At 40.1% G+C, this 18,822-nt stretch overlaps 1 protein-coding gene across 1 annotated transcript in view; it reads right to left on the reverse strand.

The window, feature by feature from the left end:
* BSN (bassoon presynaptic cytomatrix protein) overlaps positions 1-18,822 on the reverse strand; it is a 2,988,702-nt gene that overhangs the window by 508,243 nt on the left and 2,461,637 nt on the right. The window contains exon 9 of the mRNA XM_044076415.1: positions 6,794-6,890. Within this exon, the coding sequence (XP_043932350.1) occupies positions 6,794-6,890 (97 nt within the window). The remainder of the gene's footprint in view (positions 1-6,793; positions 6,891-18,822) is intronic.

Consider the following 18,822-nt stretch of genomic DNA (forward strand, 5'->3'; position numbering starts at 1 on the left):
AAGCATATGTTATTTTCTTCTGGTATTTGCTGAAACATCTGTTATGTTACACAGACTGTGGTGGTGGCAAGTCAGTGAGTAGGAGAGAGACAGCCACATCAAGCACACTGGGTCAGGCTCAAGGTGACTAAAAATCTATTAAAAGTTTTATACCTTAACATGGCACAGTGATTTGGAACTACAGTTCTGAATCTTGAGACAAAAAACAGTACATAACCCCATTACCCTTTCAAACCTTTCAAATATTTCTTAAAATGCTGTGTCAGTGATGGCAATGAATAAAAGTCACACTAAGCAAAGGCATTTAAAAACACTGACAGATATTTTTGCCAGAGATTGTCAAAAATCAGGATCATAGTAATCTCATTGTAAGCCAGCGAAAAGACAGGATCAGTTAAGGATCCCTTTACCACAGGGCACTCTATCATAAAATGGCATCTATTAAATCATACAGACTGGCAGCTCCCATCATGCCATTTGGGAGATAAATTAATAATAATAATAATAACAACAATAAAAATAGCAATAATAATAATAATAATTATAATACCTGTCCAAAGCAGGGTGATGACTACTGTGACCATCTCTTTGCAACACAGATATACCAAAGGTCCACTTGGGATAAAACAGGCATAATATCACAGTCACTGGCCAGCTGCATCCTTCTGAAGTTCCTGGACTGGTTTCTGCCCATATGAACAGGTACATATGGTTCCCGGAAACACAAGCTGACATTATCTCCATAATGCAAAGTTTCCACAATGTAAGCTAAATACTATGTGTTCTTTGGGTGGTGAATGCCACACATTCTGCAAAATGCAAACCACACACTCTGATGATGCACTTAAAGTCATGATTATTACTCTGTGAACAGCCAGGTGGTATATGATAATACTGCCCACAAAATCATTGCGTGCCCCACTACCCATGTTTCAATTAGGATGCCAGTACTTGACATGCCAGTACCTTGTACTGCTCTTTCATGACTAGCCATATCCCCAGGGCAGCTGTTACACAGTGCTGGATAATGCCATAGCTAGAAATGCCTGCATGGCCCCTGCAGACACCAGCACAGGTACACCACTATGGATGGAACTTCATGAAGTATGTATTCAGGCAGATGAAGATGTGAATTTGCTGTCTGGGCAGCTCAGATGGTACTGGTCAGTATATATCTGTGAAAGCCTGAAGAATGTTTACCACCTGTTGCATTGTATGTAATATGATGTATACCAACATGAAACTAAGAGAGCAATGATGAAGATGAAAAAGACGATCAGCCACCTCTACCAGCTGACACAAGAGGTGTGACACATCTAATCACAGCAGCTTCTAGATGTTTCAAATGCACAGGTGTTTATATGACGGTAGGCAGACATACCTACAATAAGGGATGCAATGTTATAGCTGTATAGATATCCTATCCCCTAAACAGAGTACATGTATATGTAAAACCAAGTAATCCTGACATCAGCAAGGGACCAGAATGTAGGATTCCTTATCAATTCCCATGCTGACAGTACAGGGACCAAGCAATCCCAACACCATGGACACTTGTAGGTGGGGATCCTACTATTGCACATGGGTTCAGGTGCCACTTGGAGGTTTTCTTTGACACATACAAGTAAAATAAATAGCCAAGCTTTGCACCTGCACTTGCAAGGCAGAAATACCCCTCCCCCAGTTGCTGTCTCTGACAGACATGGGCACCGCAACACTTCTTGTCAGCCTTGGTAGTCACCTGTGTACATTGGCAAGATGTAGCAGGTAGTGGGTTGGACACCAGATACACTGGATAAATGGGCTGACAGGAAAGCAGTCTTGCAGTGTGGTGAGTTTTGGATGTTGTATTACAACAGTATCTAGCTGCATCCACACCACTGTTGTACTGCTAGTATTACTTGGCAATATCATTTCACTGCTAGGCAAGGCTGTCAGTAGTTTGCCTCCATAACATCACCATGGTGTGGAGCAGCCTGAAGAGTTCAGCATGCTGTTAGTCTAGTGCAATGTATTCTCAACAGACTGCACTACCTATAGACATAGCGGCTTTAGGCATCAGCGAACCCTGTGGTTGCTGGGGGCCCCCAACCATAGCAAGTTATCTTATCTTGATATTTTGTAACGTGTCTGTTAAACCAACAAAAGCTAATAGAGCAATGCAGTATGCTTAATAAACCAGGTAGTTAATAATAACTCTTTATATCGCCTTCAAAATTCAAAGATCTTTAGTTATAATAATGGAGTTTTGTCAAGTAACAGACTTTGCAATTCCCTAGCTTAGTTAAACCCTGCTGGTAGACATCCTGCCCACAAAAACTAACAACATAGCCAGCTTTAGGTATATGCAGTACCCGTGACTACAGAGCGGCATCTTAATCATCATTGGTTGTGTGGGGGCCCCACAAAAGCTGCTGTAGACTATGGGAAACAAGGAGAAAAAAATGAATTAATTTTCCATTACACCCTTTAACCTTAATAGGACTGTGATATGAGTCTGTTGGGATAAAACTGATAATGAACATGAGCAAGGTAAGTGCCGGAGATATCAATTAGCAGCCCAGAGTGACTGAAGTCAGTGCACACCTTGGTTATTAAGAAGAGATGATGCTTCTGATTGTCAGGGATGTTTTCTCTTTCAAGCAGTTTAATAAGTACTGGCAAAACATCAGATACTATAACTCCCAATATCTTTGTTGAAGAATTCTGCTCAATAACAAAACTAATAGCAGAATAAAGGCCCAAAATGAGGGACATGTTTTAAATATGTCTCTATTTCACTAAAAAGGTACTAGAATAACACAGTTTGCATCAACATGCATTTTCTGGACAGCAAGAAGTATAAAACTGATGTCTGCATTTATTGACTAACCGTAATTTTGAATGATTCACCAGCAAATAAGACTTTTTTTTTTTAGGAAGGATGGAGCAAAATTATAAGGCAAAATCAGGGAATATTTGTGAAATCAGGGAGAGTGACAGGTATTCATTTACTCCTCAATGAGGTAAATAAAAGTGACTTACCCCTGTTGTTTGATGACTGCTAAATAGCATTCACCGATCTGGTGTGGCAGTACCAGTGTTGCACAATGTGTTGTTATTTACTGAAATAAGTAGAAAACTAGCATTGCTGTCACTTATGCATGTGCGTGTGTGCGTGTGTGTGTGTGTGTGTGTGTGCGTGTGTAACAATAGCACTGATTTTTATCAGTGCACGCATACAATAATGTTGGGGCACACACCTTATTCTTGGTATCAGTAAAAAATGCAACTAACAAGTAATTATATTTCAAAAGTAACATGCAGACACTTAGATCTTCAAGGAATCTGCTGGGCCTCACTTCCCAGATTATGTAAATGGATACCGGGGGGGGGGGGGGCTGCCTTATTTATCCTTGACTCTGTGGGGGCCCCACAAAAGCTGTTTCTGTTTGAGGAAAAATGATGAGAAAAAATGGTTTAATTTTCTGATTACACTCTTTAACCTAAACAGGACTGTGATATGACCCTGTTGGGATAAAACTGATAATGGCTTCTGATCTCAGTTTTCACCCATTCTAAAACCGACCCTGCTCATATGTGAATGTACAGAAAATTGCTGTAGGTTATGTGGGGGCCTGGGGAATTGTGTGGTCATTATTTCCTTTAATTTTCTTACAGACTTCAGAGGTGTACAAAGAAAGTTACTTTAGCTCCTGTAGGGGGAGTGTACTCTCTAGTAGCAACAAAGTTCAACACATTACTGCAAGCATTATTGTTTTTTTTTTTCACATTCCTCACAATCACACATCAGGCATGTATACAGGTTGGTTGCTTTTAAGGGTTAGGGATGAAGAGTGATGAGGCATGTTATGTATATGTATTTCAGCAGTCACTTGAAATACACGACAATGACCATTTGAACCTCTGCTTTCATCCCAATCCAACACCAGATGCATTTGCAGAGACTGTCTTTTTTGGGGATTAGAGAGGCAGATAGTATTCCCAAACAGGATCTGTGTATCCTCACAATTGGCTTGTTAATTTATTATGAGCTACTATTTTGTCAGCTTTGAACATTGAGGCTTGAGCACAACTTATGTCTTCATTGAAATAAAAAAAAAAAGACTGGAATACTCCTTACTCGTGACTTTTGTTTAGGCCACTGTTGGATTAAAAGGTTGGAAAAAGCTGTAGAATCCATTTTAAAGCACCAATAACCCCTACAGCTTCTGGGGGCACAGGCTTAACTGAGTTATTTCTAAATGGTTATTACTGTACTGTCTTGGTCAGGAAAGGTCTATTGAAAAGATGCAAGGAAAAATAAAGCTGAACAGCAACACTGAATTTCTTTCCTTAATCATAATTTCTATTCGAGCTATCATTTGATAAAAAGGCTGTGTAAAAATTAAAAAAAAAATTAAAAAGCACTTCAGAGCATATATAAAGTTATGGCTTCTTAAAAAAGCTAAAGAGAATTGTAAAATTTGAGAAATGGAAGAAAAAAGTAATGCGCCTGATGTGGGGAACCCAAGATGGGAAGAAACAGAGGGGAGCACTGGAGGATGTGTGTGTTTGTGTGTGTGTGTGTGTGTGTGTGTGTGTGTGTGTGTGTGTGTGTGTGTGTGTGTGTGTGCTCGCATGTTTTGGGGGGAGTACTGAAACAGTAGGCAGTGCCTAGGGCTCCATTTCACCAAAGTCCTGCCCTGCACATAGAGTTGCTGTAATGTATCATTCTTACATGTAAATGCCAGCAACTGTGAATGTCCCTTTGTGAAATGGGCCATTACAGTGTGCTACATAGGCTTGTTGTAAAGTAAGAGCTTTGTAGCTACAGGTCAGTCTGTGTGTATTATTTCTAAAAGTTGGCAGCATGAGAAAAAAGGATGGATAGAAGAAGTGGCAATGACAGGGTTATACTTAGACTGGAAGTGCCCAGGGGACCTCCAACTTGATATTTGCTGGGGGCCTCCAAAATGCTAACACTGGCACTGCCTGCAGAGCACTTCATCTCCACATTGCCACACACAAACTCAGCTCGACATTCTAAGGCCTTCTCTACACCTGCACTAGCCCCAGGCCATGCCATTCTATGTTGCCATACTTGACATGGCAGGTTATAACAGTTTCATGTGCTGATGACCTATCTGACTGTGACCACATAAGGACATAGAGGCCCTGTAACAGTACACAGGAGGCTGTATCATATCGCTGTCTTCCACCTATGTCAGACAGCTAATCCTCAGATGAATTTTTAGTGTCCTCACTGGACAGACAATCCTCATGGGTTCTCCTTCTGCCTGGTCTGTGTGTGTACCAGCCAGTGTTGCATCAACACCATTGCCGGTGGTGAGTGCAGTGTTGATGTCAATGTAACATTTACATGCAGCATTTAGTGTGCCATCACAAGAGGTATCAGCTGCTCTGGAAGGACCAGCAGTTTACTCTGCATTCTTGCTTGAGTGTCTGGACCTCATAGTGAGGCCTCCCTAGCATCTGTAAAAAAAGCATATCACTAGACTGCTGACCTTCTTTTCCAGTGGAATGAAGTTAATGTGGAACTTACAATGTTGAGCTGGACCACAGTCGTGTTGGTTTTTCACCTTGGGACAAGTGATTAGATTCTCACATGTGGTGACAATCCCAGCTTGACCCTCAAGGCAACCCAAATATACTGTAGGATGTACTCTTGACTGAATCCTGGTATATTTCGGTTTAGCAGACCTACTGGCAATTGCAGGGGTCTGTCCACATTTGTCAAGGATATCATTACCTTACAAATGATTCTTCAGGATCCCAGATTTGCTAAATCATAAAAATTCTTAGGGAATGTTCAGCTAGAAAAAGTATTGTCTATATGACTAACAGGATATTATTTTACTTTCTGACAGACTAGTTGATGATTGGAAGCTCATGCCATACACATGCATGTTTTACAGACAATTGTGACCTGGTAGGTGTCTATAGTGCATAACAATGTAAAAGTGTACTTGTGTGGCATGCAGGTTTATGGTTGAAGGTTAAGCACTTAAACAGAGAGGATGTGATCATTGTGAAAAATGCACATCTGGTGCAGGGATGGAGGATGCTTCTGTTTTATCTGATATGGGATTTATTGGGAAGGCATATTGTTGGTGATGGAATGCCAATAACTGTATGTTTTAGCAACATTTGTAGGCAGATATAACTGTAGCTGACCCTGTTGCCTGAGTATGATGAAAAGTGCACAGGTGCCTGGGAAGCAAGTAGTGCCACTCTGGTAGTTCACCCTGGTTTCCCTTTTTTAACGCCATTTCAACCACTGGAATGCTGGTAAATAAACTGGCATAGCTAGATCCTCTTGTTTATAACATGTAAATTGCAGTTTGGTGAGTTGTGTAGCTTAACCATTACGGTGAAAGAGAGAGGATTTATGGAAATACAAATGTCACTGTGCCCATCCTTTGGTTTGCAAATTACATGCTCATACGTGTGTTATAACTTCGATATATTAAGAGTTAACTGCAGTTGTTGTATACCCATTAGGAATTCAAACTGCTCAAACAGGTTATCAGAAAATCATGTATTACTGCAATGTACAGCATATTTTAATTTCCTCAGTATTGCAAAAACATTTTTATACCATGGTAATCATTAATTATCAGCAGTGGCAATAGCTTACCATGTTTTTTTTTTAAATTAACATGTAATTGCAAACAAATACAATAATACCATACAGAAAACATATACAAACTCAGTGGACTATGCTCTATGATAGATCAGAATAAAAAGTAGGGAAATTGAATAATTTTTTTTTTTTTTTGTCAAGGCTTACCTGTTGTAGCCGCTCCCTGGGATTGTGTTGGCAGTGGCTTTACCTGCTGAGGTTGTTTGGCTGCAGCTGTAGAAGATTCTACCGGTTGTACCTTTGGCTGTAAGTCAAACAAAATTCATTACCTTCGCATACTAGAAAGGCAGTATTCTATAGCAAGTACTAGTGACTCTTCTACTATATGCATATTAGGGGAAAAGCTGTATAGTTTTGTTGTCAAGTAAAGTACATAATTCTAATCTTAGAAAGCTGGGATTATCACACCTATCAACTATTAAGCAGGTGGCTGATGTATACCTCTCCTCTAAAGAGATTATCATAAAATATTATCTAAAAACAGGCTTAACATTTCAAAGTCTCTAAACACATGGTAGTGCTTATATCATGTTTTACAGCATCATTTGTATTTTGGGCATAGGTGACAATAAGCCAAGACACATGCTCTGGTTGGAAAATACTGCACCTTGGTTGGTGCCCAGATGGTCGTACCAGTCAGACAGCAGCAGCAAGTCAGTTTTTTATGAATAATCAAAGGTGCTGTTACTTATTTAAATTTGTTGCTGCAGCCATAAGAATTCTAAAGAAATAATGATCAAACTGCTCCTTCAGTCTATATAGTTTGTTTTACAACAGTGAATACAATTAGCCAGCATTTAAACTTTCCTCTTTCACTTGAAGGGTGAGTGAGAGGTGGGTCTGTTGTTTGCTGATTTAGTTGGTCCATGACTCTGTCATTCATGTACATTTCACTTCCTAAAAAACAGTGAGCAACTATCAGTTTGTGCTGCAAGGGCAGGAAACACTGTAGATATTCTGAGACGAGACACATGGAATAATCCATGGGACATGGTCCATATGTCATTAGATGGGAAGTCTTTATTCAGTTAGGTAAGATTATGGGTGTATATTGTGCTCACTTTTTGTACTTGGGTGTTTTAGCTGTGATGTTCTGGTGTACTTCTGTATTTATGAGATATACACACATTTTTCTTCAGTCATTAGTTATTTATAGATTCATAGTTTCATAGGTTGGTACTAGGCTATTGGCCTTGGGGCCTATACAAGCCTATCTATAACAATTCCCTGGATATTTCTTCTCACAATATTTATATTCATAGGTTGGTAGTAGGTTTATGCTGGAAAGTGCATGCAAGTAGTTTCTAATGATTGCAGTAGTAACAAAGGTACTTAATGTTTGAAGGCATTTTTCGGTCTGTTATTTGTATAAATATCAAACAATGTCCGGAATTTAGCAATGATATCTAAGCAAGTGACTCACTGTTTTTTTTTAATTACTTTTTGCTCCATCCCCGTGAACATCAGGCTTGCAGATCTGGAGGAGGGACTTGCAATGTGTTGTCCGTGCTGGCTGTCCTTCACTTCTGCAGGGACATTTCCAGCAAGCAGCCCCCCGCAGGTATGGGAAGTGGGTTTCCTTGGTCTCCACCAGAAAAATCCCATTTGTGCATGTGCTCACTGAGCACCTAGCACCTTCCCCACCCCACCCTGGAGAGGAAAGTAAACCACACCTCTTCAGTTCTCTCCCTCCCTGTCGTATTCCTCCACTGCCAGGCCCCCTAACCGAATCCCGATCTTCTGGTCTGCAGTGAAGGCTTCATCTCGCTACATCACAAAGGCATCTCACCTCACTGTAGTCAGATAACTGACTGTGTTAATATCTTTTATATAGTTCTAGTAGCCAGGTAAGCCAGAAAGGTATAGGTCCTTGCTGGTTATTCGTGTTCTGTGATATAATTAAGTGATATGCTCAGACCCTCAGCCATTGATGAGGGAAGGCGGATAACTGGTGCCAGAGCCATGGCCTAAAGTTAAATGCCAAAAACCTGGGGACCCAGGTTGATAGCCCACCTTATATCATGAAGGATTTCTCATCTAGAGGGAGAGGTCATAGTCTCCTATACTCATCACTCATCAGACCAATGATTGAACTCCAGCTCTATTCAGTCGATGAATATGCTTCACCTCAAAAATCTAGATCTGAACCCACTCTCTATTATTAGTTGCAGTTGTAGACCTACAAGATGTTTTCTTTTCTTTTTTTTTTTTTTTTACTTTTGGTAGCTAACTGACAAAACCACTCTATACTGTACTGTGTGTGTAACTCATAGCAATATTTCTTAGTAGTGCATAGCCCATCTGTGACACATCAAAAGGATGTTAGACCCAAACCATATGCCCTGGAAGAGAATGGAAACCGGAGACAGAACTGATCATAGCAAATTAAACAGGTATTGTAAACAGTCACTAACCTTCAACATGAAGTTTATTGACACTATTAAAAACAGAAAACACATGAATCATAGCAAAGCAGTGTGAACACATTTCAAATACTATTTTCAGAATTGGTTACAACAAATACAAGTATGCTATAGCAATAAATGGAGGGAAGAAAAGGTAAACCAAACATTTACAATGTCATAAGGCTTTGCATTTTCTAATAGTACACCAAAGACAGATAAATGATTCTGAATGTTTCATAACTTCTTATGATTAAAAAGTAGAAAAACAAGATGAAGTCTAAGGATATTGTAATAGCTTTTACTGGACATTGAACATAGCAGTAAAGTAAGATAGATCACTCTCCCTGAAACTGTAAATGGTTTAAAATGTAAGAAACATTATACAAAGCAGATACATATACAATGCAGGCCTATAATGGCTCAAACCAAAATGTCCCTGGGATTCAATAATGCCTATACTAAGTGTACACTGTTCTGAGAGAACAGACAACACAGAGACAACTTACACCTTCTTCCTCCTAATTTTAATTTTCCTACTGACATTCTTGCAGCTTTAAATATTAACATTCATAAAGGTTACCACAAAGTGTAGACCACAAATACACATAGTATAATCCTTCCGAGTGACTAGAAGGCATAAAAAATGTGGTAAGATTCTTCTTGAATACATATCATGTACACTTAGTGTAGGCTTTATTGAATCTGGCCCTATGTTATTTATTTATTATCAGTTCTAAGAAATCAGTTTTTATAAGAAACCTTCAGTCTGTTTATTAAATCTTAGTAACTGTACTAACCCGAGTGAAAAACATACCTGACATATTTTGAACAAGGCCCTAGCTAGTATAATATAGTTGTTGTATATTCAGAATATCACATTAATGCATCTTTTCTTTCAGTTATGCAGAAGGAATCGAATCATTAGCTTTACTCCTAATCTTCTATACTCTAGGATCACCAGTATCAAACATACGTCTTTTGTATGTCATTATATATCAGGAACACAAATTAAAAATGAAGGATAGAGATCTCTTCAACTGCCATATCTGCAACATCAAACATTTAGAAGAGTGATAATGCAATAGTAATGGAATAAAGCAAATTTTCATAATAAACACGCTTGCAGTTTTAATGTAAAACATGCCTTATATTTAGACTACTAATAAATGTTGCACAATAACACAAGAAAAATATAAATTTGCATCAGAATCACAAATACCTCTAACAATCAGGGACAGCTGATATGTATGCTCATGCAAGTAAAAGAGGACAGTTGGGATATTTCCCTGTACTGGATCCTGTTTTTTAGACAGACAACATATAGTAAATCATTTCCATTTTGCCATGTAAGATTTCCTGGTAGTAGGTTTTCTTGCCTTTGGGAGAACCATAAGCACATACTATGAAAATTGGTGTCTAAAAGGGATCAGAATCCTATCAGCCATACTGTCAGGCTGAAGGATGACAGGTTGGGATGAAGTAATAAGCCTTTTGTTTGTGTTAGCAAGTCCCCTGTGGAGGGAGGGTTCTAGGGATGGCATTTGGCTAGGTGGAAGAGAAGGGGGAACCAATGCTGCCTTTGCCATTAGGGAGTCACCAATAATATATTTGGGTATTATTTCTGGGTCTTTAAAAAGACCTTGGGAAGAAGAGAAAGTGAAAGGAAGGCAAATAAAAAAACTCCCTTTCGAAGAAAGTAGGCCCTAGTGCAAAAGAGCAGAAGTTGTGTGCTGTCGATGAAGGCAAATAAATTTATCTGTGTATTCCCCATTTGCGTACTATGTCTAGGAAGATCTGTCTCTTCAGTATCTATTCATGGGGCTCTTCCCTTGACTGGCTTAGAATTCCTGCCAGGACATTGTCCTGTGAGGGAATGTAAACCACTTGGAAACAGATGTTTGCTTTTGTGGCCTGCTCCCATGCCAAAAGAACCAGTCTACACAGTTGGTAAGATCTGGTGCACCTCAGCTTGCTTATATACAGCATGACTATTGTGTTTTCTGTGCACACTATGAGCCAATCTACACAGCTGGTAAGATCTGGTGCCCTATGGCTTGCTTATGTACACATGACCGTTGAGCTGTTTGTGAACACTCTTAGGGGACCTGGTTTCCAAGAATAGCAGAAGATCTACAGGGGATGTATTAGTGCCTTCATCTCCTTCAGAGTGATGTGCTCAGAACTTAGATTTGTACGCCATTGTCCCTGAAATCTCAAGTTGCCTTTCCATGCTCCCTATGCATCATCCGATGTGTCTGTGAGCAGCTCTTGTTATGGAGTCTCCAGTTTGAAGGTTAGACCCGGGTTGAGCTTTGTTAGTTGTACCTATCACAGAGATCCACTTTTCCAGGTAAGGCAGGAGAGGAAGCTGTTTGTCTAGGGGGATAAGAATGTTAGGACCAGATGGATTTCAGGTACCACTGGATATTCCTTATATGGAGTCTGGCAGAGGGTCCAGAGGGATGGTTGTTACCATGAACTCCAGTGCTCTGAGGATCTCCCTTGCAGTACACGACTGAAGAGGAAGAAGACAAAGAAAGTAGCTAGTTAGGCTTTGTTCTTTGTCTGGTGGTAGGAATGCCTGTATGAGTTTGGTATTTAGTCTGCACCCCAAGAAGACTAGGTCTTGGGTTGGTTTTATTGCCAAATTCTTTAGGTTGATTGTAAACCGCAGACCCTGTAATACAGACAGGCTGAAGTTGAGATGAGTCAAGAGTATGTGCTGAGAAGACACCTGTATTAACAGTTTGTCCATATAAGGAAATATCAGACTCCGTGAGTCCTGCAGTAAATTATGACAAGGGTGAGAAAACTTTGAAACCTCTAGGGGCTGTAGAAAGTCCAAAAGGAAAGCTGAGAACTGAAAGGTGTGATTAGTCAGTAGAACATGCCAGGAATTTCCCGTAAGCAGGATGAATAGGAGTGTGGAGATTGGCATCCTTTAGATCAAGAGACACCAGGAAGGCCTTAGGCAGAATAAGGATAACACCTTAAAAGATGGGTGCATAGAGAAAAGTGCAGAGGTTGGATAGATCCAGTATTGGTCTCCGGTATCCTCCTTTTCTTGGGTTGAGAAATAGTTGAAACAGAACCCTTTTCTCATTTGTGTCTGATAAGTTAGTGATCTGAAAGCCAGAGTGAAGGATGTATAAACCTCCATCACCAATCTGTTCATTGCCCTGCTGTCTTTAACAGAAGGGAGAAAACTGTCAGCAGGAAGTAACTTATAGGACTTGTTTATAGACTTGGAGAACACAGAAGAGTCTTCCACAGGGTTTTTGAACAAAAATCTTAAGTCCTCAAAACCTGTCAGGCCTTTTAAGGGTCAGTGACTGAGAGGTAGGTATAGAGGAAGTGGATGCAAAGGTATCAAGGAAAGTCTCCAGAAAAAGGTGTCACAAGAGCTGAATTTGTGCAGGAGTAGGGATGCATACTTCCAGGGCATTATGGTATCTCTTTTGAACTTCAGAAATCTGCTTCGATTTCCATTCAGAATGCTTCACCATAATAACAAGAGCTTACCCAAATGACGATCCTTCAACAGAGATATCAGAGGCCACTTGGCCTGGCAAGTGGTTCTGGGATGAGTTGGTCAAGGAATACTTGTCTGAGTCTGATTCATCCTATTCATCTTCAGAAGAAGTATCTAAATATATTTTTGGGGGAATGGATGTTAAAACCATAGCAGGAGTAGGTCCTGCAAAGGATGCTGGTCTGAGTGACATTATAGCCTTAAGCAGGCCCTGTGAAAAATCCATCCACTCATTTTCCTTGGATGTCAGAGGGAAAGAAACATGTTTAGTTTTTTTGTTTCTTTTTCCTAGGTGCAATATCTGCTTTAACTAAACACAGCGGCTCTGACCCCTGGCAAACCTCAATGAGCAACTCTGGAATTTCCTCTATCTACAGTATGCCTTTGGAAATTATTAAGCAGGATTCCCCCTTCTCACCATCATCAGTACCTTCAGTCATTTCTGATGTGTGAACTTCAGTCACCATACTGCCTCTGTCCGGGTTATGGTTGCAGGAATATGAGCAGGAGTTGGGCATACCATGGGTTCCAAAACCTTTGCATGTACGTCCAAGTCTGAGTGAGCAGTCATGATATCAAACCTAGGCCTCTTAATCTTTTTCTTTTGAATGGGTGCCATCTTTGTTTTGGTGAGGTACTTAAGGCACTGAGTTTCCAAGTCGGAGCTGAGAGAGGAAAGCTGACTTCTTATGGTCACTGAAACAAAGGACTGAGAGATTGTACAATTTTTGTAATTGTGCTCTGCACCTAAGTAGAAAAGGCACTGGGAGTGGAGATCTTTGTAAGAAATCTACATATCGCAGTTGCACTTTCCCCTCCTAGCTGACATCTAATAGAGCAACAAACAGCAATGCAAAATCGAAAAAATAAGAAAGGCTCCCCAATACGGCATTTATTTGAACCTGTGAAGGCCAGTGGTACCTATGACCACTAGTAGAATAGATGGATGTGTGCAAGACCTGCATTTGGACTGGCAGTGAGATAGTCTGAGGATTTATGCTCATATATCCTCTTCTGTATCTTTATACACATGGGCTTAGGTTTTGGCTTTAGTATCCCAGACGGATGTCAAGATTATTTGGTGAGATAACCCAATAATTTGGAATACTAGAACAGTGATCTAAGGGAGGACTTCAGTTTTAATAAACATAACTCCATGATTAATGCTTGATATAAATCCTGTGAAAGAAGTTCATTTATTTGTATGAGATGCTATTACTAAATTTTATTGCTAAGAATAGATAAACATAAGAACAGAAACAAAAGTACAGTTCCTGAAATGCTAACAATATCAGCAAATGACCGATTCTTTAATATAATCACCATTTGTAAAAAAAGAACTTCATTAAAAGTTTTATTTTCTTTGCAGCCCAATGCACTAATTGAAATTATTGAGCCGACATACTTTTAAATGCAATGAAACTGAAGTTCAGCTTGCAGGAAAACCCAGACAGACAGACACACACACGTTGCACCCTCTTTTCACTCTGGACATCTCCACTGAGGGCCTGATTCTAAAACTTATAAGCCTGGGGATGTACACCTCACAGTAACCATTTCTGGTTCAGAGACAGCCCTACCACAGTGCTGTACAAAAAATGGTGCAGCACTGTGGTGGGCTGTCTCTGCAACTTACTGCCAATGCTAATGAAGTATTCTGGGGGAGTGGCCTATGCTAATTAGCCATGTGCTCTACCTGTGGAATTGCCTGCAGTAAGGCATTTACATAGCTGAGTGATTCAAAGAACTGCTTAGTTGTGTAAGTTACCTTGGCCAGCCATGTTAATGAACATGGCCAAAAGTTCACATTCACCCATTGCTTCTAAAGGATGAGATCAAATTAGAAGTAACTGCTAGGAACTTTAGCAGATGAGATCAAATTAAAAGTAATTGCTGGGAACTTTAGCAGATGTGTATTGGTGTGTAGAGAGTGTGCATGTGTGTATGTGTCTGTGGATGCATGTGTGAGTGTATGCAGAGGGACGATTGGCTTCAGTTGTGTGTTTATATCTGCCTGGGCGGTTGTAGTAGAGGAGTTAGTTAAGGGATAGGTAGGGTAGGTGTGTGTGTGTGTCAATGAGCAAGTCTGTCCATGAGCATGATCAGGTTGGGGGGGGGCTGTGTGTGTGTGTGTGTGTGTGTGTGTGTGTGTGTGTGTGTGTGTGTGTGTGTGTGTGTGTGTGTGTGTGTATGAATGCCTGGATGTGTGTTAATGTGATGAATATGTATGTCTGATGAGAAAATCCTCCAATACTGGGAGGTGGGGGCCAATAGACACCAGGAATACTCTTGTGCCATAAAGGCACATAAAAAGATAACAAAACAAAGCTTTGCAGCACAAAAAATGGAGGGCAGGGGAAACCCTAGACACTAGGGATACTCTGTATATCATGCCCTAAAGGAGCGTTAATAAATAACAGAACAATGATTTGCAGCATGAAAGATGTCAGGTGGGGTGTGGGGGACATGAGCCACCATGGACACTCTGTATGTTGTGCCATAAAGGCTCTTCAAAAGATTCAAACCCTGTACCCTCAGCACTCACACACAGCTGAAAAGCAGAGTATTAGCTCTTTCTGCCACCACTAAACTCCGGGGATACTCCTAACATACTATTTTAAGTATTTGAAAAATTAAAAAAAAAAAAAGTAAAAGGTGGAGGAAATTTCAAATTCTATACTCTTTCTTGGCACAGAAAGCTCTTTACCCTCTATATTGAGTAAGGAGTTATATTAATAAAAAGTATGAAACTGTAATGTTTGTCATTATTCACTGATTGCAATGGTCCATGAGTTACAAAGCACAGGGCAGGTATTAGTGGCAACAGTAGGAATGTTATGCAAAATCAGGGACACTTGATAGGGTTGGATGTGTGTAGGTATGGTGGAGGGCTTGGGACAAAGCCAGGAGGATCACTATATGACACCAATGAGAGTTTTTAAACTATTACTTGGACTCATTTAAAAAGTTAATACAGCAACAGGTTGAGCATCTGCAATTACTGACTGACTGTAAGGATCTATAATTTACTAGGGCAGTCACAAAAAATATGAAGATACATCAGGTATGTTCTGTACACTAAGGAACATGTAAGTGGTATACAATTGTGTGTGCGTGTGTGTGTGTGTGTGCTTGTGCATGGGGGATTGAATGGGGATACCTGTGCCAATGTGATGCATGGGCATCTAGTGGTATCTACAAAAAATATGAAAATACATTAGGGATGTTCTGTACACTAAGTAACATGTAAGTGATATACATGTGTGTGTGTGTGTGTGTGTGTGTGTGTGTGTGTGTGTGTGCGCACGTGCTTGTGCATGGGGGACTGAATGGAGATACCTGTGCCAATGTGATGCATGGGCGTCTAGTGGTAACTACCACAGGGAAGTGTTGACTTGCACTCACAATAGTTATAGGCAATTCAGAGGCATGGAAATTAGCCAGTGATGACGTCTATCCTCATTGTGACTAACATGTCTCGGACTCTCATTTTCCTGCATTGCAGAAACAGTCCCTTGTAGCAGCAGCTCTTACCACCAGTGGTGGTGTTCTTTCTGTATCTCTGGGTGAGCCTTTAAATGAGCTTCTCTTGCATTCAAGCATAAGGCATCTTTGAGATTTTGTTGGAGCCATGGTATACTATCTTATTCCATCTGTGCAGAGCCATATGACAATGCTGCAGATTCCCTTGTTCATAGTTAAGTTTTGGGCTAAAGACCCCAGAAACCTTTTAAGCTTAGCCATGCTTGCCAAGGTGAGAAATATATCCTGTACCTTCTGTGTGTAAGGTAAACACCATAACCATTATGCCAGCCCCCATCTCCTTACGCTAACCACAACCCCAAAACATTTATCTACACCCCAAACCCTGGTCTCACTTTTGACAGACAGGGACACTCACTACTACACAAATGAGGAAGATGGAGGAGCCTATAGGGTCTAAAATATTAAGCTGCATCTAGAAACACTTTCCCATTACTTTTTATTCGTGTCTTCACTGGACTTTTCACCACAATTGTTTTCTTTCATGACTGTAGTTATTTGATCAAGATTGAGGCAAACTGAACCTGCTAATCTACTCCAATAAAAAAGTGGTATTACTTATTCCATTGTTAACATTTGTTTTATTACTAGTTTTGTTGTGTGTATAGCAACAAACTGTGTTGCTATCCATCTACATTGAATGCCAGAAGGATGGAATGTGCTAAAACATACATGCATTCAGCAATTCATGCAAATGGCTACAAAATCAGGTAAGCCCCTATATGTTTACTTTAATGTATATTCACTGCATGCCATGTACAGCACAACAGTACAATGAACCTGGCTGCTTTGACCTTGATTTATACAATCTAAAACAACTGCATCTGTGCTGCCCACAGCTACATAAACCAGGGTACCAAAATTGTGTATTCATACCTCCCAACTGTCCAGATTTTTGCCTCAGGTCTGTTCCTCATAAAATTTTCAGTTTTCTAGCAAATCACTGAGGACTGAAGTCATCAAATTATACTAAATAATGATAGATATTTGAGTTTCAGACTTCATATCCTTCAGAAAATAAATAATTATGCAAAAAAATGCTATTCTAGCAATCTGCTAAGTTTATAGGAGCAATATTTAAAATATGTCCCTATTTTTGGGCCTTTGTTCCCCCACTATTTTTGGCTTTGTCCAGATTTCTTGCAATGAGTGGTTGAGAGGTATGTGTGCATTCAGTTATGTTTTGGTGACAGAGGCAAATGAAGCCTCCCTTTATACAGTTTTGTTTCTCAGCATAATGTAGGTGTGTGCTGCATTGTAAGCATAAAATGTAAAGGGAGTTGGAAAAATAACAGTAAGTCAGTAACATAAAGCCACTGATACAGCAAAACTATGAGGAACAGTATAACATTTAACCGGCATTACACATATACACACACCCCAAAGATGTGCCATTGTAATGGTCCTGACAATAGGAACAATCACATTACTGCATTCTCATATGAACATACTGTATATTCTAACAGTCTGTCATCTTCCCTCATGGGCAGTGAGAGCTCAGATTTTATGACTCGGCCTAGCCCATGATAGTGGGAGACTATTTACATATGCACTTTTCAGTCAGACAGAGCAAATAAATGAAAACTATGCCTTAAGCATACAGCGAGAAGTCCAGTCACTGTAGACAGCCTACCCTAAGAATACAAATTATACGCTATGCCTGATATGTCTGTAGGTTAATAGTTATACACCCACCTTACAAACACTGTTGTCCTCTTTGATACTGATTCATATAGTACACAGGCATCTCTTCTGTGAAACACTGTGTGAATGATTAAAGAAGGATGTATTGTTATCATTTGTATGACATGAATCAAACTTCTGACATGATAATGGACTAAACCCCAAAAATAACCTTGATAAATTGAACCCATACAATTACAGACCTTCTTCTTCTTTCGGCTTTTCCTGGTTAGGGGTCACCACAACGGATCACCTGTCCGCTCATGATTGGCAGTGGAGTTTTACAGTGTTGAGTTGCCAGCCCAGCGCCCAACCTTCCACAGAAGGCACACACGTGCACACACTCACACCTAGGGCCAATTTAGAGTGTCCAATCCACCTACAGCATGTCTTTGGGAACCGGAGCACCTGGAGGAAACCCACGCGACCACAGGGAGGACATGCAGACTCCGCACAGAAGGCACCCCAGCTGAGGATCAAACCGGAGAACCACTTCCTGTGAGGTGGCAACACTAACTGCTGCACCACCGCGGCCACCCTCACACAATTACCAATATCGCTAATTAACGTAGATATTAAAATCCTGGCCTTAGTCTTAGAGGAAAGATTGAAAAAAGTTATGTCTTGTATTATATCCCCTGAGCAAATGGGTTTCATGATGAATAGGCAGACATGGGATAATACATTAACACTAGATGCTATGATTCAGCTTAGTAAATATGAAAAACACTCTGGTTATTGTTTAGTTCTTGACGCTTGTAAAGCATTTGACAGTTTAACATCCCCAAAAGCTTCATAAATATTATCAGAACCCTTTAGAATAACTTCTACACCCATCTTTATGTCAATAAAAAAATGGGTAAACATATTAAACTAGGAAATGGAACTAAGCAGGGATGCTCCTCTCCCCTTTACTCTTCAAAATCTATACATTGAACCGCTGTTTTTATACCTCTCCCAAGTTACTTATCACTCTATCCCTAGAATCTCGAATGTTAGGTTAATGATATCTG

Source organism: Protopterus annectens, chromosome 7.part0 (assembly GCF_019279795.1).
Source record: "Protopterus annectens isolate FY-2018-M chromosome 7.part0, PAN1.0, whole genome shotgun sequence".
In the NCBI taxonomy this organism is placed as follows: domain Eukaryota; kingdom Metazoa; phylum Chordata; order Ceratodontiformes; family Protopteridae; genus Protopterus; species Protopterus annectens.